The 27938-nt window shown below is 44.2% G+C and overlaps 1 protein-coding gene across 3 annotated transcripts in view; it reads right to left on the bottom strand.

Annotated features, from left to right (window-relative positions):
* Positions 1 to 27938, bottom strand: part of FAM168A (family with sequence similarity 168 member A) — a 167446-nt gene that overhangs the window by 15331 nt on the left and 124177 nt on the right. Inside the window, exons 3-5 of one of the 3 annotated variants that reach the window (XM_079788904.1) lie at positions 10568 to 10648; positions 7298 to 7324; positions 1816 to 1941 (exon numbers count right to left, since the gene is read on the bottom strand). In XM_079788904.1, the coding sequence (XP_079645030.1) occupies positions 1816 to 1941; positions 7298 to 7324; positions 10568 to 10648 (234 nt within the window). The remainder of the gene's footprint in view (positions 1 to 1815; positions 1942 to 7297; positions 7325 to 10567; positions 10649 to 27938) is intronic. The other 2 variants (XM_079788905.1, XM_079788906.1) reach the window with 2 other exon arrangements.

Below are 27938 nucleotides of genomic sequence, written 5' to 3' on the forward strand. Positions count from 1 at the left end.
GCTGGAGCAGAGGATATTGAGTGTGAGAATCAGGAGTCTAATAAGCTAGAGAGAACCTTAAAGATGACCTAGTCCAGCCCCCTATTTTGCAGTTGTAAAAAAACCAAGGTCAAAATGTGGAAAGAATTATCCAAAGTTATACACAACCAAATCTAGAATCCAACTCTTTTGGTCTTCCACTCCAGGCTCTTTCTGCTGCACTACAGTAGACATGTCTATAAGCATCTACATCCATACATATAGATATAAGAGAGAATATGTATGTATATGCCACATATACATGTACATATATAATGTCACGGGTATCTGGAAAAATTTCCTACTGCTGACACCCCTCTCTTAAAGAGTCCAATTCATCTCATGAAAATAAAGTAATATTGCTCTGGCCGGGTGGCTCAGTTGGTTGGAGCATCGTCCTGTACACCAAAAGATTGAGGGTTCGATTCCCGGTCAGGGCACATACCTAGGTTGCAGGTTCGATTCTCTGTCAGGCATGTACGGGAGGCAACCGATTGATGTTTCCCTTCCCCCTCCCCCACTTTCCTCTCTCTCTCTCAAAACATATCCCTGGGTGAAGATTGAAAAAAAAAAGTAATAGCAACTTAACCATGGTGATACCTTCTTGTAGTTGTGTTGCTTACTAGTTGGATAACAACAGGTACATTACCTTTTTGAGCCTCAGCTTTCAAACTCAGATAAAAATCTACCCAAATAATATGATTACAGTATAGATTAAATGAGAGGGTTTCAAAAGGTGAGAGCTATGTTACATATGAACATCAGTTGATGTTGACATCTTAGGAGCATTGATAACTAAGAAGACATGACACTGGCTATTTTAAAGAAAAAGAACATACCATGTATTCTGCTGACCTACATATGTAATAGATTAATAAGCCACTGAATCACACACTATGGGGCCTCGTCTGCAACATCCCACCCAGTTCTTGTCCAGCCCCTGCTAGAACAACTGCAGACAGGCACTCACCACATCCAAGGCCAGCCATTCCTCTTTTGGACAGCTCCAACCTTTCTACTTACAAAGAGTCAAAATGCCACTAACTTCTCAACTTTGATCCTCATTTTACACAGCGGAGCCATTTTGTATTAAAAATCAGATGTGAAGGTAAAACCACCAGTCACCTCACTGAGCCTCAAGATGAATGCGACAATCTGACTGGCCAGAGTGTTTCTGTCCTCCCTGAGGACTCCACGAACATACTTTACTCCCACAGTGCAGCTTCCACGAGCACAGAGTTTCTCAGGCAGAGGCAATCTGGTCTCCCGAGGGATATTTAGCAACGTTTACAGACATTTTTGATGGCCATCAAGAGGGTTTGCTCCTGGAACCCAGGGGGAGAGGTCAGGGATGCAGCTAAGCACCCTACAATGCACAGGACAGCTCCCCAACAAGGGTGATCTGACCCAGATGCCCGCAGTACCCGGGATGCGGACCCCTGTGCTAGCGTAGCTGAGGAGCCCGCTCTGTCTAAAGGTCCACATGCAGGTGTTCAAATGTCCCCTCTGTCCTTTCCCTTGAAACATAGTAACAGTCCTTCCCTCATCAAACTTGTTGGCCGGATGAGCACTTCTTTCTCCCTCCCTCACTGCTTTGTGTCTCCCCAAAGCTGGTTGCATGATCAAAGAGGATGACCTTGCCTATGTGAGGAAGGCCAATTTTTTGTGTGGGTGAGAGAACCTCTTAAAATAGTGTCTTATAAATGTCACTTTTTAAAGTTCCCTTTCCTCTCTTCCTAAGAGACAAATCAGTCCCAACCAAGGGGAACAGGAAAGGAGGAGACAGGCTGTATTTACTGAAAGCCGCAGAGGATGCTTGGTAAGTTCGGTTCTCGGTCCCGGTGTCCACTGGGAGGTGGAAGGTGCCTTCAGTGCCACAGGAAGTCGAGTTCTGTGGCCAGGCCTGTTTCATCAGCAGAGTTGCTTAAGGGAAGACACAAGAATGGCATTAGGCAGAAATAAGAAGTGGGCACCACCAATCACAGACACAAAGTAAGGGTCTTGGGCTGGACGGAAACATGTAACTCAAGGGGCCTGTTCAGACACACAGGACGGTCCAGCCTTTCTGAGCTGGGTGGTGGTTGAGAGGAGTGCTAAAGTGAGCTTCCAAATGAAGTGAACCCCAGGAAATCTGAGCTTATATTCAATTAGGAGAGTCGGAATTTTCTACCCACTCCCAAAACCACGAAGACGCCTGTGAATATTGCCTCCTGTGTGGCACTCTGGCCTAAGGCCCTGGACTATTCCTTAGCCACTTTCTCATGAATGTGTAGCAACTCAGAGCCTTTGACGACTGTCTATTGGGCCAGATCAACTGAGTACTCTTTCTTTAAGCCTGAAATCTCATCTGGAGTTGTATTTAATAAGTTGCTTTCAAAGAGAGAACCCCAAAATAATTACCATATGACATGAACCTTGCTAGACTGCCATCTCTTCTAAAGGGATTGAGCTTTGGCAGCTTAGAGGGCCCATGTTGGCCAGTGGGGCACTCCCTGCTAATTCCGCATATATACCCAGCCAGGGCCAGACAGACAAATGGCTTTCACACCCTTTATACCTCCTGTTGAGGTGCTACTGGTGCCTCCCTCACTTTGAGATATCTCCTCGTGAATTAGAGATGATCTTTTGGGCCACTAAAAAAGTAAATGTTGCCCACTGGTGTGGCTCAGTGGTTGAGTGTCGACCTATGAACCAGGAGGATGAAATTCTATTCCCCAGGGCACAGGCCTGGGTTGTGGGCTCTATCCCCAGTAGGAGGCATGCAGGAGGCAGCTGATCGATGATTCTCTCTCATCCTTGATGTTTCTATCTCTCTCTCCCCTTCTCCCTTCCTCTCTGAAATCAATATTTAAAAAAAAAAGAAAAGAAAAGAAAGTAAATGTCAAACCTGAGTAGGTGTGAAACAGAGATGAGGCCCAGTTTGAAAGAAATTTACAGAGACTTCCCAGGCTGACTCAAAGCTCAGCTTGAAAAATGTGAAGGATGATGCTTCATATGTTCTAGAAGTGGGAATAACTTAAAAAAAAAAAAAAAAAAAAACACAAAAAAAACTTACCTTCATGGTATCCTGTGGGGAAGGAGAGAGGAAATAGGGTTTCAAAGGGGGGAAATGCCTAACATTTTAGATATTTCCCTTGATATACTTTCAAATACTAGAGGAGAAACATTCTTGACACAAATTGCTACTTAGAGTAAAAATAATTATTTTAACAGTATCTCTTCTATTCAAATAAGGTTTTGGGAGTTATGTGTATGGGTGTTTTAAAGAATATTAGAAGGAGGTGGGGCTGCGTTGGCAACAGTCAGATATACTTGAAACATTTTAACAAGGGGCTAAGGTAAGTCAGGATGTTATGAAAACACAGTGTGCCTGTACACTCTAATTCCACCAGGATAAGGAGAGCCCACCTCCAGAGAGGTCCCATAACCCCCGCCTGTCTGAGTAACTGGTAACGTCTCAGTTCCTTCAGTCATGAGATACCAGGCCCAGAGAAGGAAGTCAAGGACTGCTGTTTTTGCTGATCCAAGGCTATAAATGTAGCTGTTGTGGGCTGACCTTGAGCTTGCATTAATGGCCCGCAATATATACAGTGGATGCTGAGAAATGAGGAGGAAATCATGGGCAGGGAGGTGACACTAAAAGGAGAATTCTGGCCAAAGAAATGGAGATTCAGCAGAATCCCATGCAGAGTCCGGGGCCTTTGCTGGACATCAAGACATGGCTTTGCAGACAATGTAGGATGAGGGCAGTCAGTTTTAAATAATTCTCTTGGGTTTCTTTTTCTGGGATAGGGGTGAGTGGGGGTTGGGGATTAATAAAGGATCCAATTAGTGCTGAAAAATCTTATCAAGATGTCTCTAAATTTAGAACCTGCCACTCCATGTGGCTGGATAGCTCTGCCCACCCAAAACACCTTCCTAAAAAGACAAATCCATGCCCTCAAGACCGCACAGGGACTATCAGGAGGCCTGAATTTGGCTGCAGAGAATTTGGAGAATTTGGAGGTCCAGCTGTTTCCCCGAGTGGTGAATACTGTACCATAATTTTCATCATAAGCCAAAAGCCTGACATTAGCCTGAAGGACTGTGTGACAAAGTAAATAAATCAAAATTAACCAAAGAGTGACTGAGGTCTACTGCACTCAGCACTGAGGGGAGCGCCACGGTGGACAGGAACACACGTGGGTCATGGTCACCACACACAAGGTATTTATGGTCTAGCGGGGGATGCAACACAGCCACACGCCAACCAGAGAGTGAACAAGACAGCATTACACACAGTAAAATAATATTTCAGATTAGCCAGGAAAGAAGCAAGTGCGACTGTGCCTTTGATTATGTCTTTCCCAAGTGATCAAGTGAACCAAACTGTACATGTTCCTGAAGAAGTGAATATCTTCTGGTTTCATTATAAAGAAAACAAATATATTTCTTTATATTTTTAAATACTTAATAATTTAAATAAGTGGATAAACAGGAAGACTAAAACCAAAAAAGAATGTTAGCTGTCAACTTGGCTTCCTCATTCGTTGTGCCATATGATCTTCCTCCTCCATGCACAAAGCGACCATTCTGTTGGTGGCAGTGATTCCGAGCTCAGTTGTGGGATGAAGACAACCCAACTGAGCCTTTCAGAGGCATGGTAACAGAGGAGGCTGCTTTGACAGGCACGTTTGCTCCTGGGTGCCATGAAAGGTACCAACTCCTAGAAAGGTTTCTGTATTTTGAACCGGGTGGTAGTTAAAGTGCATACATATGTCAAATATTACTGAGCTGTACATTTAAGACTAGTGGACTGTATATACTATAGTATATGTATTATTCCTCAATTTAAAAAGGAGAGAGCAAGAGAGAGAGAGAGAGAGAGAGAGAGAGAGAGAGAGAGAGAGAGAGAGAGAGAACCCTTGGCAGTGAAGGGCCATGGCCCAGTCACAGCATGCTGCCCACATCCACGTGCTGGGTTGTTCACTTCCCTGGATACGGGGCCCTCGTGCCCTCTGACACTTGAACAGTCTGCTAAGCACACTCACAAGGAGGAGAGGCAGCAAGGGACCATCACCCTGAACAATGTAGTAAGTCAGGAAATCTGAATTCTAGCCTGGGCTGTGCCACTTATTAACTGTGAGACCTTGGGCAAGTCACAACCTTTCTAAACTTCCATTTTGTTGTCTTCTAAAATGGCAATAATAATCATTCCCTATCACTTCATAGTATTGATGTGAGGATCAAAAATAAAGTGTCATAGCCCTGGCCAGCGTGACTCAGTGGTTGGGGGTCGTCCTGTGCACTGAAAGGTTGTCAGTTCCATTCCTGTTAGGGTACATGCCTGGGAGGCAGCCAATTTATGTTTCTCTCTCCCTCTCCCTTCCCCTTTCTCTATAAATCAATTTTTTAAATATTAAAAAAATATAAAGTATCACCCAGTCTTACAGTTTCTAATCCTGATATCCATTTACTCTTGTATCCCACAGAGCTCTAATTTAAGCTCTCATAATCTTTCACCTGAACTTCTGCAATTTCTTCCTCACTGTTCTGTTTGTTTTTAAACCTGCCAACTGTAATCTCCAAGCTGTACCCAGAGTGCTATTTCTAAGACCTAAACCTAATCACAAACCCTTTTTTAAAAACATTCCATAGTTGTCCAATACCTACAGGCTGAACTCCTTGTGTGGCATTCAATGCCCCATATGATCTAGTCCTATGATCTCTAGACTCTCTCTTGTTCTCATTCTCTAACCCTGTACTGCCACACAAACTTGATCATTCCCAGAATGTGCCAAGGAACGTCACATCTTTGTATTTTTGCTGACAATGGTCGCGCTTCCTGACCCAGTCTTTCCCCAAGTGCTAACTGGTAAACATTTATTAATTCATCAATCATGAGCTAAAGACTCATCCATCTGTACTATTAGTCTTTTCTTTTCCCCACTCCTTGACCACAGCCCTCACAGATCCCATATGGTCCACTATTTTCCGGTCACTGTAATTCTTAGAAGCTGGCTTCTCTGTCTCTCCTACTAAACTGGGAGCTCCTTGATAACAGGGCCCCTGTCTTGCTGGTCTTTGTAGGTTCAAAGGACAGCTTAGGGCCTGGAATAGAACTGTGGATGCTATAACTAGAGGGATGGGGGAGCATGAGAGCTTCTCCCACTTTTTATTGAGTCATCTGTCCAAGTTCATACATCCTGAGGCAAACAAGTGACTCCCGATAAAGGATAGGAGAAACAAGTCTGTAACCAGCAAAACTGAAATAATAAAAATTTAAGAGGACCAGCTGTTAGCATTTAAATGGACCTTAGAGATCATCTGGAATAAAACACATTATCTATAGCCTGAAGACATTAGCAAATTGCCCAAGATCACGCAGCACACAACAGTGGCAAAGAGAAATTTTCACAGCTCATCTTCTAAAAGACGCGCCACACACAAATTCAATATTCAGCACCCAAGTAATTTAAGGGTAAAAGTTGAGAAGGTGTGCAGAGATTTTACAAAAACACAGTCCTGAGCAGCCCAGGTGAGGGTGGTGAAAGTGGCAAGTCCCTCCCATGGTCCCTTCCTGTCTATGACGAAAAGGACCTAGTCAAGTTACATTGCTGGGACCCTCACAGGTGCCCATAAGTTCCTGTGGTGCCTTGGGCCTGGAGTCCACACTGCCCAGAGAACCCAGCTCTGGTCCCTCACTCATTTTGGCACACTTGACCCTCACCTCTCTCCATTCAGGAAAATGCCCTGAAAAGGATCCAGAGCTCAAGATCTGGGCGAAGGAAACAGATTTTATCTCAAGTCAACCAGTTCTTCAAACATGTCAGACTGCTGACGGAGATGAAGAATCTGATCTGGGGGCTGACTGTTTTTGTTTTGCTTTTGGTTCTTATAGGCATAATCCAGGTACTCCTCCAAGAGGCTGCCTCAAAGCCAACAGAGGAGCCATAGCAGCCCCAAATTTTTGTTTCACTTGTTTGAACTTAGCAGCCAGTTATGGTGAAGGTTTCTGACCTGGGTCAGATGGGACTCCGGAGGTGAGGAAGGGGAGAGACGCCTTTTAGTGCCATGATCCTTCACTGCTGCCCTAGGGGACGGTTCATGTGTGTCTCCAACCCATGATTTTGCACCATCATACATGTTCCTGCATGCTTTAGGAACTGCTGCTGAGCCACCTGGGGGAGCCCAAGCCTAGGGGATGGGATTTGGGGAGGGCAGGAGAGGGGGTCTACCGTTGTTACGAGATAACACATTCATAGGCCATAATACATATGAGGAAAAATAGCTCTCCTACCATAAGCTGAATGCAGGAACTGAAACTCTGTTGGATAGAAATGTTAGTTGAAATTACCACTAAGAATCTGTGCAAAGTAGTACACATTGCAGTTACAAAAACAGACTTTGTCTCAAGTTAGCAGTTTACCCCAAGCTACACAAGAAACAGAGAGTGCAGAGGGTGCGAAGTGCCTCCACCCTGGAGGGGGGTGACAGACTTGCCATCCAGAAAAGCCCACTCACGAGGGGCACCTCCTTGGATGCAATGACATCTTCCAGCAGCTGACTCAGATGCGGTCTGGATGTGAATAAGACCAGGGTCCCACTCTTTGCCTGTCCATGCTAAGAATAAATTTCAGTTCCCCCAAGTACTGCAGGGGGACTTCACCCATGACAGAGATTATGTGCTAGAGGACATGAAGGTTCAGGGACAAAAATCATCATTTTGGCCTCTGAAGATCTCTCTGTAAAGCCCGAGAGAGCTACAGCCAATGCAAAGGCATTTCCCGCCCTGAGGCCTCAATGTGGTGCAGTAGGAGGAGCACGGGCTGTGGGCTCAAACAGGTTGGGTTTGAATCCCAGCTCCACTGCTTTTAGCTGAGCAGCTTTGGACAAGCTATTTAACTCCCTGAGCAAAATTGGAGACAAGAAGCTCTACCTTACAAGACTAAGGTAAAATGAAAGTGTGACATGCCTTGCACAGTGTCTGGAAGATGACAGGTGTTCAGTAAACACAAATCCTTTCCCCAGGATCATCACATGTCAAATGGGAAAAATACACTTGCACTTTACAAGGCTGCTATGAAATCAAGTGAAACAATCAATGAAAATGATTTATAAACAGATTTCTTGTGAGATAGTATTTCATCCTTATCTATATCCATTATCCTACTTATCCTTTCCTTTCACTTTCAAGTCAGATTACCATTAATATGACAATATGACACATCCTTTGGCCTCCAGATTCCAAAAACAAGTGTCAGTTGGCTCCTGCCTCTTGGGGGGCCATAGAGTTCTTCAATAAGATCCCCGAAGTCATTAAGAGCTTGTGGGGAAAGCTCCAAGTACCTACACTGCCTTCAGACCACTGAAATGGTGCCCTGTATCCTGGACAGATGACATATGAGGGTACTCAGAGCTGCTAAAAATAGCTTTCTCTAAAGCAACTTTTTGGTCTCCTTGAAGAAGCGGAGAGAAATTTAAACCTGAGAGCCTGGCTCCTTTGCAGGTTTCTATCCCACAGGCAACTCTCAGCATCACAAGTGGCTGGCTCTGGCAGGAAGCTGAAAGTAACCTACACTGTCCTCTCTGTCCTTGAGCCAGTCATTCCTCTGCAGCAGGAGCTCCCCCACTGCAGTCAGCAGGCCTGGTGAGTGCAGACGCCAGCCTCCCGAATATGAAACAGACCAGGCGACCAGGATGTGTATAACCCTGGTCTCCCCAGTTTGGGGCTTTCTGACACAATGAGCTAATCCCACCCTCTCTAATGGATTTTGTAGGTTTCTGAGAAAATGGTTTGGGTTGGTTTAGTCACAGCTTAGAAATATGTTGACTTTTCAAAATTGGGGAAAATCAAGTTTGATGAGGGCTAATACTTGGTTTTAAAACTAAAGTTTAATTGGTACTTTATATGTGCGAAGAGCTTTCCAATGTCTACTCCCCCCACCCCACCCCGAGTCTCAGCTCCTTCCATCTGCTCTCCCTTTGCTCTCTGGTCTGGCTGCTCTAGTCTAACCCTCAATTTTTTCTGGCCAGGTCCAAGTGAAATGTGTGGTTAAGAGCACATGCAGGTGTGGTGGCAGGACGCCTGGGTTTGGATCTTGGGCTGGTTCCCTGACTTCTAAAGTTTTAGTTTTCCCAGTTGGAAAAATGGGAATAACAACAGTACTAACCTCAAAGGTTTGTTGTGATATAAACCAAGTTAATATCCATAAGGAGCTCAAAATAGTCCCTGGAGCATAGGAACCATTCAACAAATACTAGCTATTTATTCCCCTTCCTCTACTTTCTGGCCAAACTAATCCTAAAACAATTCCACAATCTCTCACCACAAATTCTGAACATCCTGAGAAAATACCCCAGGCCTGGGGAACAGAGTCTGGACAAATTCACGGCCTCCACCCTCAGTTGGGCCTCCAATGTTACACCCCTACTTCTTCAAGTCGCCATTGCTAGGCCCTCTGTGAAGCCGCTCCCACACTTTTCACCTCAGGCAGACTGTTGTTCCCTTCTCTGCCTTTTCTCCTCTTATTTGTATCCCTTCTACAATACTCATCACGCTGCACAGCCAGGAATTTGTTCATATGCCAGCTCCCAAATGGACGGTAAGCCACTGAGCCAAAGACGGCATCCTTTTTTTTCCTATCTCAGTGTGGAAGACATTCAACAAATAAATTCTTGCTGAGTAAATGAAAAGGAACTTACATAAAACCATCTACAACCCTGAGGTAGGTAGCACATTTCTCAGATGTCAGGTAACTTGTCCAAGGCCTCACAACTAGTGAGCTGAGTAATTAGGATTCAAACCCGGGACTAACTGCAGAGCCCACTCTCTTTCTCCTGCCCCTCGAGTGTTAAAGCACCAGCCGAGTGTGGGAGTGAGATCAGTGAGGACACCTCTGTACTGCTCCTAGCCCAAACTAGAACAAACGTTTTCAACATTTCCAACCCTATTTCAACATCTATCCAAGGAGTGTTGGCTCTTCATGATTTTTGAAAAACAAGTTATTTGCTGCAGCTTGAAAACCAGCTCTTTATCCCCTGGTGGCAAGTCTCTCACTCTCTTCCAAATCCACACACACCCAGAAAGTGTGTGTGTGTGTGTGTGTGTGTGTGTGTGTGTGTGAGAGAGAGAGAGAGAGAGAAGTGTGTCTGTCAGTGTGTGTGTGAAAAAGAGAGAGAGAGAGAGAGAGAGAGAGAGAGAGAGAGAGAGAGAGAGAGAGAGAGAGTTTCTAATGACACCTTCAGAGGCAACTGAGCAAAGAATGGATTTGGATGTAGTTTGGGAGAGCAGACAAGGTTCTGTGAGAAGGATGCATGTCTCAGATATTCCAACAGAGGAGAAATGGGTCAATCTTAAGCCCCAAGTAGAATGGAAGAGATTCTACTCTTGCCCCCACCCTAAGGCTGAACTGCCCAGTTTTCAGAGGGAACTCCCAGGAGAATCATACTTGTACAGGCTGAGCCCACAGTAATTAAGAACAGGGAAAAGCCAGGAGGTGCGTCTGTTTTTCTCAATAGATCCCACTTCCTACCCCACTCACCACTACTATCTCTACTTTCTCCTTACCTGGAGCGTAACTGGGGCTATTAGTGGGGTACAGGCTGGGGTTGTAGGCAGGGGCTGCTGCTGGATAGGCTGTGGGGTAACCTACAAAGAGACAAGAAAAGCTCCATTTAGTTGGGCAAGAAGCAAAGCATATTTCTGAGGAAACAGAATCCAGGTCCCAGGCTTGGCCTTCAGACTCTTCATGGGCCATTTCAGACAGTATATGTGATTAGCTTTTACCCTCTCTAAAGAAAAGCCACCACACCACAATCCCATCATATGCAGATTTTCCTATCCATTAAAAAAACAGTATGAGAAATATGTCTATATGCTCACTGTAAAAATGTTGAAACAATATAGAAATGTGTATGATAAAAAGTGTAAGTTTTCTGTTGTATTCTGGCTACAATATTCTTCTCCCTAGAGGTAATAACAGTTTGGCATCTATCCTTCCAGACAATTTTCTATCTATTTTTTATATGCATACTAGAGGTCCGGTGCACGAAATCCGTGCACTGGGGGAGGGTGTCCCTCAGCCCAGCCTGCACCCTCTCCAATATGGGACCCCTCGGGGGATGTCCAACTGCAGGTTTAGGCCTGATCCCTGTTGAATCAGGCCTAAACCTGCAGTTGGACATCCCTCTCACAATCCAGGACCCCTGGCTCCTAACCGCTCACCTGCCTGCCTAATTGTCCCCTAACTGCTCCCTTGCTGGCCTGATTGACACCTAACTGCTCCTCTGAGGGCCTGATTGTCCCCAAATACCCTCCCCTGCTGGACCCAAGGCTTTTATTAGTATAGATATGACCCTGCACAGAAAATTTTACTAACCCTGCTTTACAATAAGGGCTTGATAATTGAATCATTAGGACCAGACACCAAGATTTTCTTTCTTTGAATAGTGGAGGGAATAATTATCTTGTCTTTAAGTTGCCTGGAAATTAAAATGAGATAATGACTTAGAAAAGTATAAAAGTATAAAAGCACCATATAAAGACAACTGTCTTTTTAATGAAGTGGTAAAATGAAAAACACTATTTTTATTCTCCCCTTCCTTCCTTTACAGCTTTTATTTAAACTTTGAAATTTATAAAAAATTTCACTCCAATTTTCATTTCTTTACATTCAATATTATTTTGTATTGGTTTCAGGTTTTATATTAGTTACAGAATAGTGGTTAGACAATCATATACTTTACAAAGTGTTCCCCGATATTTCTAGTACCCACCTGGCATCATATCATCATTACAACACTATTGACTATATCCCCTATTTAAGTGACAATGGGTTTACAGGTTCCTTTCAGTGTTTCTTTTGTGTTGCTCGTCCTTCCTTTTCTTTCTCACTTCTTCCCTCATTTTCTTTATATAGTATCTCAATTGGCCATCAAAGCTCAGTGAAGGCACTGGGACACGCTTCATCCATTTTACAGACCAGGAAACTGAGGCCAATTCCAGTTGGCTGTGGCACTTGACTCAGCACACAGGAAGCCCTCAGAGCCATGCTCTTTGCGCTTCCTAAGGGGCAGCCGCCTGGCAAACAGAATAAACCTTCCAGTCAGGCTTCCGAGCCTCTTTCTCGAGCACCTCTTCATTGCGGATGCTCCACATTCTTTCCTTTCCCCGTCCCCTGTCCCCCATTCTTTACTGCCCCCGCTTCTCCGGAGCAGGTGGAAGGCTTCACACTCACTGCCTAGGCATGCTCTGCCATGGGGCAGGGCACCACAGGCTTGCTTTTGGGTCAAGGCAGGAGCAGGAGTCACTGCCTCTGAAGTGTGAAGGCCGCCTGAGTGAGGCCTGTTAGCACTGGGAGCTTCTCTGAATCACATCAGTCAGTCCAGTACCCTGCAGTGCAGCACCCCTCCACTGAGGTGGCACCGCCCCTCAACCCCCACCTCAGGGGTGAGGGTCCTTGCCCCTCTGCCAGGAGTCCTTCCATACCCCTTGATCCCTGGCTGGGCCCACCCACGTCTTGGGGCCACTGCAGAACCTCTGTCTCTCTGCAGATGAGGCAGATCCCCGCCCTCGGTCTCCATGAAGCTATGAATCTCAGCAACCCCATGCCTGCAATGTGCCCAGGGACCCCCGGGAGCGGCTAGGGTCCGGCCTCGCCTCCCCTGGGCGGCGATCATCCCAGGGACCCCCGGGAGCGGCTAGGGTCTGGCCTCGCCTCCCCTGGGCGGCGATCTTCCCAGGGACCCCCGGGAGCGGCTAGGAGGTCCGGCCTCCCCTCCCCGGGGCGGCGATCTTCCCAGGGACCCCTGGGAGCGGCTAGGGTCCGGCCTCGCCTCCCCTGGGCGGAGATCTTCCCAGGGACCCCAGGGAGCGGCTAGGCGGTCCGGCTTCACCTCCCCTGGGCGGCGATTTTCCCAGGGACCCCGGGGAGCGGCTAGGCGGTCCGGCTTCACCTCCCCTGGGCGGCGATCTTCCCAGGGACCCCCGGGAGCGGCTAGGAGGTCCGGCCTCACCTCCCCGGGGCGGCGATCTTCCCAGGGACCCCTGGGAGCGGCTAGGGTCTGGCCTCGCCTCCCCTGGGCGGCGATCTTCCCAGGGACCCCTGGGAGCGGCTAGGCGGGCCCGGATTCACCTCCCCGGGGCGGAGATCTTCCCAGGGACCCCTGGGAGCGGCTAGGCGGTCCGGCTTCACCTCCCCTGGGCGGCGATCTTCCCAGGGACCCCAGGGAGCAGCTAGGTGGGTCTGGCTTCACCTCCCCGGGGCGGTGATGTTCCCAGGGACCCCTGGGAGCAGCTAGGTGTGTCCAGCCTCGCCTCCCCTGGGCGGCGATGTTCCCAGGGATCCCCGGGAGTGGCTAGGCAGGCGCTGCCCCTCCTGGGGCCTGTAATGGACCCGGACCCCTCCTATGCTGTCTGGCGCTGCCCACCCCACCGCCTCCCCGGCCATGGATCGGTACCTTGTGGACGGTGTCTGGCGCTGCCTGCAGGGCCTCCTCCACCCCGATGGACCCTTATGCCTGGAAGCAGGCCATGGTGCTGCCCGACCTGCCTTTGTATACAAATTAACCGCCATCTTTGGTGAGTTAATTTGCATACTCACTCACTCTGATTGGCTGTGGGCATAGCGAAGGTACGGTCAATTTACATATTTGTCTATTATTAGGTAAGATATTTAGTGGTATGCAGGTAAATACTTAAATGAAGCTCTGTTTTGTAGCATTTGTTCTTAATTGCTCTGGGCTCAAGTTTCATACTCCTACCTTGGCCAATTTCAAGATACCAACATCACTGAATGAGTAGTTGGAAGTGTTGCTCACAATTGGCTCTAGAGAACCTGCATACGCTAGATGCAGCCCAACACTGTATGAGTGAAATGAGAAATCATCATGAGATACTGAGCAGAATTACAACATGATCTGACTTATGTTTGAAAAGGGTCATTCTGATTGCTGTGTTGAAAAGAGACTATAAGAGGGGAAGCATAGAAGCCACGGTAAACATCTGTCATCGACAGAAGATGGGGCTCAGATCAGGGCTAGAGCGGAGAAGGTGATAAGAAGTGACATGCTAACAGTCTTCACATACTTTGTCACACTGCCTTCTAGAAAGACTATCAATCTACACTTGCACTAGCAATGTGCACGTGCCTGTCTCACTGCTCTTTGTAGTTTTTAAATGTCATTGATATTTTGACTGACCATGAAAAGTTGATTTTAAAAGTCAAAGATAAATCCCTAAATCCTTAAAAGCTTCTTTGGGATTTGTAAATATTGAGCTTTAATAGTGTATCTTTGTTAATATGCATTTCCCTAAATCCTTCCCAATTCCAAAGAAAATTAATCTCTCTTCCCCAGACTCCATTCATTTTCTGATTTCAGAACTGAGGTAGCCAACTTGTTGTCACTTAATTAGCAATGTGGAGGTCTGCCACTTCTCTAGAAGGAAGTCGGGGATTTAGGTCCTAGCTCAGTGGATTGAGCGTCGGCCTGCAGACTGAAGGGCTCCAGGTTTGATTCGGTCAAGGGCACGTACCTAAGTTGCAGGCTCGATCCCTGGCCCTGGTTGGGGCCATGTGGGAGGCAACCAATTGATGTGTCTCTCTCACATTGATGTTTCTCTCTCTCTCTGTCTCTCCTCCTCCCTTCCATTCTCTCTAAAAATCAATGTGAAAATATCCTCTGATGAGGATTGGCAAAAAAAAAAAAAAAAAAAAAAAAAAAAAGTCAGGGATTTAATCTGGGAAGCAAAGTGATCCAGTCTCATGCCTGGATTCTATTCAAGTTCATGTGAGAGATCGTGCCTTTCCCTTTATGAGCAATTATAGGATCTTCCATCAAGTCTTCCAAGTGGAATTTTATTTCACTCACTTAAATTTGGCAGATAGCATAGAATAGAAACATTAGGATCTTTAGCCCAACCCTCTTCATTTTATAGGTGACATCCTCAGGCCAAGGTAAAGGAATGGACTTAGGGTCACAGACTGGTGAGGTTAGAAGTACCTAAAGGCCATCTGGTTTACCTTCACATATGGACTAGAGCCTCCTCTACATAACACACTCATGTGATCATTCATTCCAGCCTTTACACCTCTATTGAGTGTTCACCTTCCTTTCCTAAGACGCTCCCTCCATTAGACTGCTCTGAATGAAAGTGACTTCTCATACTGCACAAACTCTACCTATAGCTTCTATTCTTTAGAAGAGAACAAATTTGAAGACACTTGCATCCCCAATTATAGAACTTATTACAGTATACTTCAGTGGTTTGTTTATATTTCCTATCTTGCCCCCCTCCTTAAACTGTAAGCTCCTTGAAGGCACAGCTAAGTCTCATTTGTCTGTACACAATGGCTCTTGGTCAGTTCTTCCTTCCCACTCCCTGCCCTGCCAACACACTACACCCAGCCTGGATAAGCAAGCATCTCAACTCAAATGCAGGCTGGGCGATAGTCTTGTGTGGCCAATAGAGAATATTCCTTCCCTATGTTGAGAATATCCCAACTCCCTCTGTCCAGCAAGGGTACCACAGGTAAGTTGGGCTTCCTCCCCACAACTTTGTTTTGTTTTAAATTTTTTGTTTCCTTGTCCCCAACTGATTTTACTCATCTTGCTGCTTCTGTTGATGATGATGTTGGCATCTCTAGTGCCTAGGCACAGATAAAGTAGAGAATAGGTACCAATAAAGAGATTACCAAGGAGGTTGTATTCTGGAGCTATGAGAGGTTCAAAACAAAAGAAATAAATCCGACAGGGTCTCTGGCCTTGAGAGGTGACTAACTAACGAGGGAGAAAGATAAGCAGTCAGAATGCACTGTGCCAGGCACTTCTTTATCTGACTTAATCTTTACCCTAACTCTATGAAATACTTAGTTCCACTTTAGAGATGAGGGTATTGAAGCTTAGGCTTATCTTACACAACCAGCAGAGTGGACACAGAACCCAGGCCTGATGAGTGAGAGATCAAGACCATTCCTACCAACTTCCCCACCTCTCCTCAAAACATGAGTTTCCTCAGCATACGTCTCTGGATTTGGCTGCCGTTTTCTTTGCTAAGATTCTTTTATTTCACCTTCGAAACCTGGGAAAATAGGAAATTACTCTAGAGAATCAATCTGGTCAAAGATGGTTCAGTTAAAAAAAAAAACCACAACACTATTCTATTCCCACTATCTTAATATAGGTTATGCTCGTGTTACTGAAAAGCGTCACACAGGCACTGAATGACAGAGTTAGATGAGGTATTGGAGGTGACTGAGTCCAATTTGCCACTCAGTACAGAAATGCCCTTTGTAATGGCCCACACGGCTGGCCAAGTGGCCTCTGCCAGCACACCCTGCTAATGGTGGTGTGCCCAAACCTCTTCAGGCAGTCAAAGCTTTTGCTGGAGAGCTCTGGAGTTTAAGAAATTCTTCAGTATGAGCTGAAAACCCACCTTATAAGGAATCTAACCCTGAACACCTTTGCAACCACTGGTCCTAGATCTACCCTCACAGACACATCTCCCTCTGCTCCAGGACAACCCTCCAGAAATATGGAGATATCAGTTATTCCTCCTGAATTTTCTCTTGCACAAATTTAACAGACCCAATTCCTTCAACCAATCCCCATTCCAACAGCCCACCTTTGGCCAGACTTCCCTCAAAACAATGCCATTTTCCCGTGCCCTATTCATTCTTCTACTGATGTGTTTTCCCCGATTTTTTAAAAATTGAACTGACATAAAACTCTGGTGATAGGTGATGAGTGAAGGCCTAATGTGACTTAACCCAGATTTCATCATTATCCATCAGCATAGTCTGCATCTTCTGCGCCAAGCATGGTACTAGGTTCTTTACATAGAATCTTATGGTCTAATGGGGGGAATAATATAGGTTATTTATATTATTCTATAAGCAACATATATAATACATCATCAAATAATGTTTGGGTGTTAGTGGAATGCTGAGGAGGGAGTGAAGAACAGGTCTGGGAGAGTTGGAAATGAAGGGCTTCTCAGAAGAACAAACATTTTAATTGGCCTTAAAAGGAGTGGCAGGAGTTTGTCAGAGGTTTGTGAGGGTGGGGACAAAGAACTATATATTTGTTTCATGCATGAAAACATGAAAATGTATGCCATATTGGTGAAATGGCAAATAGTTCAGTATGTTGGAGTTTACAGCATGATGGGGGGGGGGGTAGGAAATGAAGATAAATGGATACGCTGGGGATATATTGTGAAGAGGTCTGAATTCCAGGCTAAGGGATGGAAATTGTCAATAAATAACAGGAGTCTATTGGAGGATTTTAAACTGGGGCGTTTACAAACACTACTCCAGCAACCAGGGATTCAGAGTGGGTGAGACCAGAGAAAGAGGGACCAGATAAGAAGTTACTGCAGTAGACCAAAGGCAAATATAAAACAGTAACAATTGAAAAGGAGAGAGGGAACTACAAAGATGTTTAGGAGACAGAGCCTATAACAATTCATCCTGACAGCAAAATCTCATTTTTATTGCCGTGAGCTGAAAGGCTATGGAGTAAGATGGAAATGTTCTAACTACAGGGCTTGTAGGCTTTTTTCTTCTTTTCTTTAATAAGCAGAAGGAAAGAAACTAAATTAAATGGACCCTTGAATCTGTTCATTCCAGAAAAAAAGCCTGAATCTGAATTCCTCCTAGCTGGGGGGATGGCTGCTGAGTGCCCTGTGGAGAACACAGGTCAGCCAGGCTGGCAGTGGTTCTGTAGCACTGGTCTTACCTGCCCACCAGGCCAGAACCTAAGGTAGCCCAGCCACCCAGCCTCCCACTAGTGAATCCCAGGGGACTGTAAGGGTGTAAGTGAAGCCCTGTTCTTAGGGCAAGGCAACTCCCCCAGGTAACAAGAAAGGGGGGAATATCCAGTAATCAATTATGCTCCAGGATGTGTTGCATCTTCAGAGAGAATTTACCCGTCCAGATAAAAGACCAGCAATCTGTGGGTCATTCATCCTAGCTGAGCCCTAGAAGAGGAAGGCTGCTAAAACCAGAGTAATCTTAAACTTGATATGTCTTTAGTGTAAAAGCAATATATATCATTACCAAAAACAAAAAGAATTTATTATTAGTAAAAGCTAATAATGAAATTGCTCCTAGGTAAGTACATACGGCCAAGTGTGTGCTATTCCTCAGGGGGCAAATTCTTTTACAAATCTAAAAATATCCCCAAAGTTCCCTATCTGCCAGTATGGGAGAGATTTTAATGGAAAGCAGATGGCCTATTCTGTTTCAATCGCCACTCCAGGAGTATGCTGCTGCTGCTGCTGCTGCTTTCCCTCCCCCCCACCCCTCCCCCCATCTATAAGGCAGATGGGGAGATACTCAGTACTTTACAGATTGTTTGGTCAATGACTTCTGCCCTCCTGAACTTTTCTTCTAAAAAGAGGTAAAAGAGTAAGATGAAATTCTCCAAATTGATGATTTGGTCCGTGAAGCCCTTTCCCTCCCAGGTCAATCCACTCTTTTAGTCTGTTTAAAGAGATCTGGTAAAAGGAAGAATCCTGCTCAGATTCAACGAAACATATTGGGATACTTGGTTTTCTGTGTAACCAAAAAAAAAAAAAAAAAAGAAAGAAAGAAAGAAAAAAGAAAATGTAGATCCTCACCTCACATTTCTCCAATTCTAGAAAGACCAAAGACCTAAACATTTTTAAAACACACAAAACTTTAAAACTATTAGAAAAAATAAAAGAATATCTGCTTGATTTTTGGGATTAGACAGTATTTCTTAGATGAGACCAAAAGGAAAAACCACAGAATGTTAATTAATTTAACTCATGAAAATTTAAATCTGTATGACAAGATGCTATAACCAAAGTTAAAAAAACAATCACAGAGAAAAGAGATTTGTAACACGTTTAGCAAAGGACTAATATCCAGAATACAGAATTCATATTAATCAATAATAAGGAAATGAAAATAAGCCAATAGCATGTAATCATGCAATTCACAGAATTAACTCAAATGACTAGGGAGAAGGAGAAAAGGAAAAGATGTTCGACCACATTAGTAATCAGCAAAATGAAAGTAAAAGAGATGAAATACAATTTCATACCAATCAGACTGAGCAACTTTAAAATTTGACAATATCAAGTGTTGGAAAGGATCTGAAATAATGGGAATTAAAGCATTTTGAGGGGCAATTTTGCAATACCAAATAAAGACATACAACCTTGCAGTACTGTTTCTAAGTATATATGCTTGGAAAATTGGAATTTGAGTTGGGCTTTATAGGATGGGCAGGATTCTATCAGAAATACTTTCTGTCAGGCAAAGATAAAAGGATTGGCATTCCCAAATAAAAATCTGTAATAATAAAAGGGTAACATGCTAATTAGACCGGGCATCTTCCGGACATCATTCCAGACAAAGCCGGGCAGAGGGAAGCCAGCCCAGGTCCCGGGTGCCTGTGGGCAGCCTTGAGGGAAGCCAGCCTGGGTCCCCGGTGCCTATGGTGGCCGGAGGAGGGAAGCCTGGGTCCTGGGTGCAGGAGGGAAGCTGGTGCTGGCAGCCTGGGGAAGGAAGGCCTACTCTTGCACAAATTTTCGTGCACCGGGCCTCTAGAAACAGTATAAGCAAGTCACAGACAGAAAAACCATTTGAGGAATGACCAGGCTGTTTTCCAAAGTGGCTATACCAGCAGTATATGAGAGTTTCAATGTCTCCATATCCTTGCCAATACTTGTTAGTATCTGATCTTTTTAAAAAAAAAAGACTTTTAATTGGTTTTTATAGAGAGAGGAAGGGAAAGGGAGAGAGAGAAACACCGATGTGAGAACGATACAACCATCAGCTACCTCCTGCATGGCCCCAACGGGATCGAACTGGAAACCTCTCAGGACATACAACCAACTGAGCCACACAGGCCAGGGCAGTATCTGACCTTTTGATGATAGCTATCCTAAGAGTGTAAAGTGGTATCTCATTGTGGTTTTGATTACATTTCCCTGATGACTATGATTTGTTATGCTGAACACCTTTTTATGTGTTTATTAGCCTTTTATATACCTTCTTTGGAAAACTGTCTATTCAGATTCCTCTTAATTGGGTTGTCTTTTTATTATTGGGTTATAAAGTTCTTTATGTATTCTAGATACAAGTTCTTTATCAGACAGATGATGTGCAAATATTTTATCCCATTCTGTAGGTTGTCTTTTTGCTTTCTTGATGGTGTCTCTTGATGCACAAAAGTTTTAAATTTTGATCAAGTCCAATTTATCTATTGTTTTCTTTGGTTGCTTGCACTATTAGTGTCATGACCTTGCCAAATCTAAGGTCACAAAAGACTTACTTCCAAGTTTTCTTTGAGAGTTTTTATAGCTTTAACTCTTACATGTAGTCTCTGACCCATTTTGAATTAAATTTTGCATATGATGTGAAGTATGGGCCCTATTTCATTCTTTCATTTGTGGATATCCAATTGTCCCAGCAGCATTACTAACTAGAGGCCCGGTGCACGAAATTTGTGCACGGGGGGGGGGTGTCCCCCCTCAGCCCAGCTGCACCATCTCCAGTCCAGGACTGCTGGCTCCCAACTGCTCATGCCTGCCTTCCTGATTGCCCCTAACCGCTTCTGCCAGCCAGCCTGATCACCCCCTAACCACTCCCCTGCCAGCTTGATTGATGCCTAACTGCTCCCTTGCCAGCCTGATTGCCCCTAACTGCCTTCCCCTGCAGGCCTGGTCACCCATAACTGCCCTCCCCTGCAGGCCTGGTCCCCCCCAACTGCCCCTCCCTTGCAGGCCTGGTCCCTCCCAACTGCCCTCCCCTGCTGGCCATCTTGTGGCGGCTATCTTGTGTCCACACGGGGCAGCCATCTTGTGTTGGAGTGATGGTCAATTTGCATATTACTCTTTTATTAGCTTAGATAGGATTCTATTTGTTATAGGTCTATTCATAGGTCAGTGTTGGTAGTTTGTGTCTTTCTAATAATTTGTCCATTTCACTTAGGAATCTAATTTGTTGTCACACAATTGGTAATTCCTTGTAATCCTTTTTTATTTCTGTAAAGTCAGTAGTAATGTCTCTGGTATAATTCCTGAGTTCAGTAATTTCAGTCTTCTTTCTTTTGTTCTTGATCAGTCTGGATAAAAGTTTGTCAATTTTGTTGATCTTTTCAAAGAACCAACCTTTGGTTTATTGATTATTGTTTTTCTGTTTTTTTAATTTCATTGATTTCTGCTTTAATCTTTATTGCATTCCATTTACTTGCTTTAGGTTTAGTTTGCTCTGTTTTTCTCACTGTGTTATGGTAAAAGGTTAGGTTGTTGAGTTAAATCATTCTTTTTTTAAATGCAGGTATTTATTGCTATAAATTTTCTTCTAAGTACTGCTTTAGCTACATCCCATAAGTTTTAATATGTTATGTTTCATTCATCTCCAAACATTTTGTAATTTCCCCTTGTAATGTCTTCTTTGACCCATTGGTTATTTAGGAATGTATAATTCACTTTTCACATAACTGAGTTTCTCAAATGTCTTTCTGTTATTGATTTCTAACTTCATTTTATGTTTTTATTGATATTAGAGAGAGAGGAAAGGAGGAGGAGGAGGAGGAGGAGGAGGAGGAGGAGGAGGAGGAGGAGGAGGAGGAGGAGGAGGAGGAGGAGGAGGAGGAGGAAGAGAGAGATGGATGTGAGAAACATTGATAAGTTGCCTTCCATACACACCCTGACCAGGAATCGAACCTGCAACTTGTATATATGCTCTGACTGGGAATCAAACCCATGACCTTTCAGTGTACAGGGCAACATTCCAACCAACTGAGCCACAACGGCCAAGGCTAAATGCATCTTTTTTTTATGCTCAAGTTATTAGCACTCACTTTTACACGCTTTTTTTTTTTTTTTTACACGCATTTTATTGTGAAGCCTGCATCCTTACAGCCTTCTTTCCCAGTTGTGGGCTGAAAGGCAAGAAATCAAACCTTTTTAGAATGTGTGTATGTTAAATGTTAATACCCGATTGACTGCCTTTAAACGTAGGCTAAGTATACAAGTGGTGCTCAATTCAATTAAAATTCACATGAACACTTAATGTGTTCTAGGTGCTACAATAAATGCAAAATGAAAGGACATAATCCCTATCCTCTACGAATTCACTATCTAATGGGAGAGACCAGCAAGTACAAAAGTAATTCTGGTATAAGGCCTCCTGGGTAAAGGCTATCACAGAAGGAGATACAAAGTGTTGTAGGAGAACAGGAAAATGAATTTTAGCATTTACTATACTCTAGTTTCCTGTCCCTCCAACCGGGTCTGGCTTCTGAAATGCAAGTTAGCTATAAGAGAGACCTTAAGTAGAGAGTTATTTATGCTCAGTCATGTACCTTCCCCTATTTTTATAATTCAAACAAGTAACACTGTTGTGGACATTGAGAGCAAGCGTCAAACTAAGACAAACTGTAACGTGTTACAGAAACACCACAAGTTTTATTTATGGGCAGATCTACATTCAAATCTGAGCTCTTCTACTTATTAACTCTGTAACTTTGGGCAAATCACTTCAAATGTCTCAGTTCTGATGTTTTTAAAAATAGACATGGTCTGCCCTGGTCAGTGTGACTCAATCAGTTGGACCATCATTCCATACACCAAAAGGTTGCGGGTTTGATTCCCAGTCAGGGCACCTACCTAGATTGTGGGTTCGATCCCTAGTTGGGGCCCTTACAGGAGGCAACCAATCGACAATTCTCTCAATCTCCCTAAATTCAATAAAAAAACACACCCTAAGGTGCGAAAAAAAAAGACAGAGTCATTAATCTATTGCTTGGTGAAGATTTTCTGAGTCCCTACTCTATGTCAGAATCAGTGCCCCTTTTTATTTTTATCTGTACATGGCTGGCTAGGAGGGTAAGCAGGGCAGTACTGAACTTGCTTTGTAGGTACCCATCTAAACATTCCCATCAAGAGTCATGAGGAGTTTCCTGTTCTGGCCCTTCTGTAGTAGTGATCCTAGTCCGGTAAGAACAGGGGCTCTGAAGGCAGGCAAATGTGGATTCAGAAGTCAGCTGTACCACTTACCAGACATGAAATCTTAAGCAAGTCTCTTTAAGCCTCAAGAATACAGGAATATCCTATACTGTAGGCTAATTTAAAGAAAGAGCATGCAAAATACATAGCATAAGTATTTGACACACAGTGCTAACTATTTCAATAAATGTTAGTCCCCGACCTCTACCCCTTTCATTAAAAGTTCCCTTTTGAAAATGGCTGTGTTTGCCCATGGATTTTAAGGCATTTAATGAAAAGTTTCTAGAGAGCCAATCATGTCCCTTACCTTCTTCCCTTTCCTCTCCCTAACAGGGCATGGCTCCAGGTGATTAGGCCTACTGCCATTTGGCCAATCACAAGCTGGACAAAAGCAAGCTCCTAGTGAGCATGGCTTTTTGTGGAAACACTAAATCAGTCACTGTGCTTTGAATACAGGTAATTTGTGTACTGTTGTGTGTGTATGTGTATTTATAATCTTTTGTGCATTTTAAAATATTCTGGTCCCTTTTAAAAATTTGTAAATAAAAGTGTCCCCAAGCTTTTGCATTTTTATTTCTCATTCACCTTCAGTGTATTATTTTTGCTTTGTGCTACTGGTTAACAGTGGAAGTTAAAGCAATCCAAATATCTACCAATATGGCATTATCTGAAATAAATCTAATTTTAAGTGAGAAAACGGAGGCTCTGAGAGATTAATTTATTTACAACTATATAAGTGACAGTTAAGATGGAAATCAGATCTATCTGATAAAGAAGAATAAATGTAGGGGAATGGTAGACTCTATTTCTATAAGTTATTTTATTTTTTACTCTTAACACTAAGGAGGCATCAGTAGATCTTTCTTTGTACAGTACAAATTATGCTGTACACTCTATTGGATTGAATTAGAAGGTGCACTGAATTATGGTTAACTCATTGCCTCATCATAACAGCTGAGTAATTAGATCAATCTAATTTTCTGAATTTTATTGCTTGTTTTATTATGGCCTATAATCAGTTGAAATTACAATGGGAAGTTCAAGAATCTTACACAAAGGCAACATGAAGAGGAAAGAAGATCTCCTAACTCTGAGTAGCTGGATGATCCCAGGCAAATTGCTTAACTACTCAGCACCCGTTTCCAAATCTGTAAAATGGGAATAGCATTACCTTGCCCTGTAATTACCAAGGTGTATTTAGTTCAGAAATCCCAGCACTAGGAAAAAGGGGGATTACCCAAGGGTTATAAGAAATTACCTGAGAAACACATGCTGGCTTCAGTGCTCCCAAGAACTCAGTGAAAGGCAAGACCATGCAGCTTGCCTCTTAAGCCAGAGGAAGCCCGGGATAAATCCAGGTTCTTCCTCCTCCCTCACTCCTCAAACCCAATGTCAAGTCCTAACTCACTCCTATTCCACAAATATTCAATATCTATTGTATGCCAGACACTGTTCTCTCTAAAAATGTCTCAAGCATGTCCTCTCCATCCCAAATACCACCCTTAGTTCAGGTCTCTTGACTGAACTACCGTATTTTCCGGTGTATAAGACGACTTTTTAACCCAGGAAAATCTTCTCAAAAGTCAGGGGTTGTCTTATACGCCGGGTGTCATCTTATAGGGCGGGTATATCCCAAACTCTATATTTTAACTGGAAAAGTTGGGGGTCATCTTATACGCCCAGTCGTCTTATATGCCGGAAAATACAGTATTTTAAGAGCCTCCTAACTTACCCTCTAACCGCCATTTTCTCTCTCTTCAATATATCTTCCTCACATAACCAGAGAAATCTTTAAAAAATGCCAATATATCCATCACGCCTAAAATTCTCTGGTGGTCAAGGATAAAGTTCCAAACTAAGATAACAGTTGTTGCCAAGAATAAAAGTTCCAAATTTTTCAGTATGCCCTCCAAGTATGGCCACTATCCATGTAGATGTCCTATTTCCTTTCTTGCCAATCCTGGCCTGGCACATTACACTTAACCAACACCAAATGCACAGCTGTTCTAGCATACCCCATTCCACGGCTCTGTTTCCATGTCACTGTTCAGGCTGTTCTCAATTATCCAATTGTCCTTTCCTTGTCTTGCCTTTCATTTCATTTCCTTATCCTCCCTTGACCTTTCTCTCTCCAGGCTAGATCAGGGGTCCCGCTTAGCTGGCTTTTCTTATAATTCTTATCAAAGTATAGTTCCATTTTTTTCAAATATTCATGCCCCAATTTGATGTATCTAATATTAGTCCAGTGATGACCCTTGAATTGTGGTGTTCTTTGTTCTTACATGCCTCATATAGGGGCTAATCACCTGGTCTGTGGCTGATGCCATGTGTCTGACCAAGACAGACTCACCAGTTAACTACCATTTCTCTGCTGACTCCAACTCCCAGTGCAGAAAAAGGAGCATAGAGTTTAGGTTCAGATCTAAGCTCTAATCCCAGTTTTACCATTTCAAAATCTGTGAATTCAGGCAAATTATTACTTCCATGGACTGAACTTCAGCTTCCTCTTATGTAAAATGGAATAATAGTTACTTTGCAGAGTTGAGATGATAATAATCCTACATAATAAAATGGTAATATGTAAATTACCATCACTCCGCTACACCCACGATTGGGCCAGCAGGAGGCGCAGGGGGCGGGACTCAGGGTGGCCGGGGTAGCTGATTGGGCCAGCAGGACGCTGAGCTCGCGGCGCCAGTGGCGCCGCGAGCTCAGCGTCTGTGCCATGGCTGCGCCAGAGGCTGTCTGCTCCGGCGCAAGGCCTTTCGAAAGCCTCCGCAGCGCCGGAGGCTTTCGGAAGGCCTGGGGCACCAGCGGACAGCCGGCCAGGTCCCCCGCGATCAAAGGCCAAAGCGGGGGACCTGGCCGGCTGTCTGCTCCGGCGCAAGGCCTTTCGAAAGCCTCCACAGCGCCGGAGGCTTTCGGAAGGCCTGGGGCACCGGCGGACAGCCAGCCCGCTGGTGCACCAGGTGCATGATTAAATCATGCACTGGGCCTCTAGTCCTATATAATAAAAGGGTAATATGCAAATAGACCACACAGCAGAACGACTGGTTGCTATGATGCACATTGACCACCAGGGGGCAGACGCTCAACGCAGGAGCTGATGGTCATGTGCTCCCACAGAGGGAGTGCCTCTCAGCCAGAAGCCAGGCAAGCACAGCAGCGGTGGCAGGAGCCTCTCCCGCCTCCGTGGCAGCGCTAAGGATGTCTGACTGATGGCTTAGATGGGGAGTGGGCCTAAGCCATCAATCAGACATCCCCCAAGGGCTCCTGGGCTGCAAGAGGGCGCAGGCTGGGCTGAGGGACCCCCTCCCCCCAGTGCATGAATTTCGTGCACCAGGTCTCTAGTACAGTAATAAAAACAATATTGTTACTTATGTAATGAGTATTATGCTGAGAACTTTACATGAATCTTATTTAATCCTCTCACCTCCTTCATGAGGTAGGCTCTACTATTATCTTTATTTTATAGATGAGAAAAACAACTAGAGAAGCTAATTAACTTACCCAAGTCATTGTGATAGACCATGGGCTGGCTAACCCCACACTCATTCCCAACCCACTCTGCCCTTTGACTACTGAGGTTGGAAAAACAAAATACTTTCTCAGCCTTCCTAGCACTTAGGAGTAGCCAGGTGGCCGAGTTCTGACCAATGACATATACACAGAAGTCTCCTGAGGGAATTTTAGGAAGGCCTTACCTTCCTAGTAAAAGAACAAGCATTACTGATGTTCCCCTACAACGCTTTTTCCTACCCTGATCACAGACACGATGCCTACAGCTACAGCAGCATCTTACATCAAGAGGGAAAAGTCAGGAGTCAGGGGACACTGGTCTTGAAATCACTGACCCAATAAATAAATGCCACCTGCCATTGAGCTCTAGACTTCTTTTTATGTGAGAAAAATATACCCCTTATTTGTTTAAATTACCCTTAGTCAAGTCTTCAAGTAGTATCTTTAGGCACTTTATAAGTGATATAGAGTAATCAAATGGAGCTAAGATTCAAAACTAGGCAGTCTCACCCATTAAATTATATGAGAAACACTTACCACTAGATCTGGTAGTGAATAGGTACTCAAATGATGAAAATAATTACAATAATATAAATTACTCAACCTTCCTCTTTGAGGCTCCAAGCTCATAGGCAAACTCAGGACTGTCATCATCCTAAATCACAACAGAGCTGCATCTTTTAAATACTGCACCCAGCCCTCTTCTCTGCACTTCTGAAGTCAGTTCTCCTGGCTTAGAGTCAACACTAAGGAGAGATGAGGGAAGGAAGGTCTGGAGTCAGGTCTTGGCTGTTCACCCCTATCTCATGGGACCACAAAGATTCCAGGCCCCCAGCCATGCAGACGTAATATGACAGTTCAAGGAACTCAGCAAAAACTTACAATCATGACAGCCTTGTGGTGCAGTGAAGGTCCAAGCTTCTCTGTGACAGCCAGACTCTTGGAGGTAACAAGAAGTGTGGTTTTGTAGCTTAAACAAGACCAAGGATTATTGATTTGTCTGCCTCTTTTCTGCTGAGAGCAGTAATAGCAAAATTTTGATTTAGACACTTAAATTCAAGTACCTCCCCTACCAGCTGAGCAATTTTCAAGTAATCATACTTTTGAACTCACCCAACATGAGTCCTTTAAAGCCAATTTTAGGGGCCAATTATTTAGTTTTCCTAAGATGTACAAGGAAGAAGATAGGATTGTTAGCCACCTTCTTGAAACTGTAGCTTCTCTTCCTGTGTCCAGGGTTTAGAGCTGCCTACTTACAGACTTCTGAATCTATCTGAGAAAGGGTCTGCCACTCCTATCATAGCTGACACATGTGTCATACCAAATACATGGCTTCTGTTTCTAAAGCTGTTTGGAACTTAAAAGGTATTTTCCATAGGAATTATGACATTCATGAAGGCAAGATTCCCAAACAAGCACAGAGAATTGGGAGAGA

Source organism: Cnephaeus nilssonii, assembly GCF_951640355.1.
Source record: "Cnephaeus nilssonii genome assembly, chromosome: 13".
NCBI classification, from domain to species: domain Eukaryota; kingdom Metazoa; phylum Chordata; class Mammalia; order Chiroptera; family Vespertilionidae; genus Cnephaeus; species Cnephaeus nilssonii.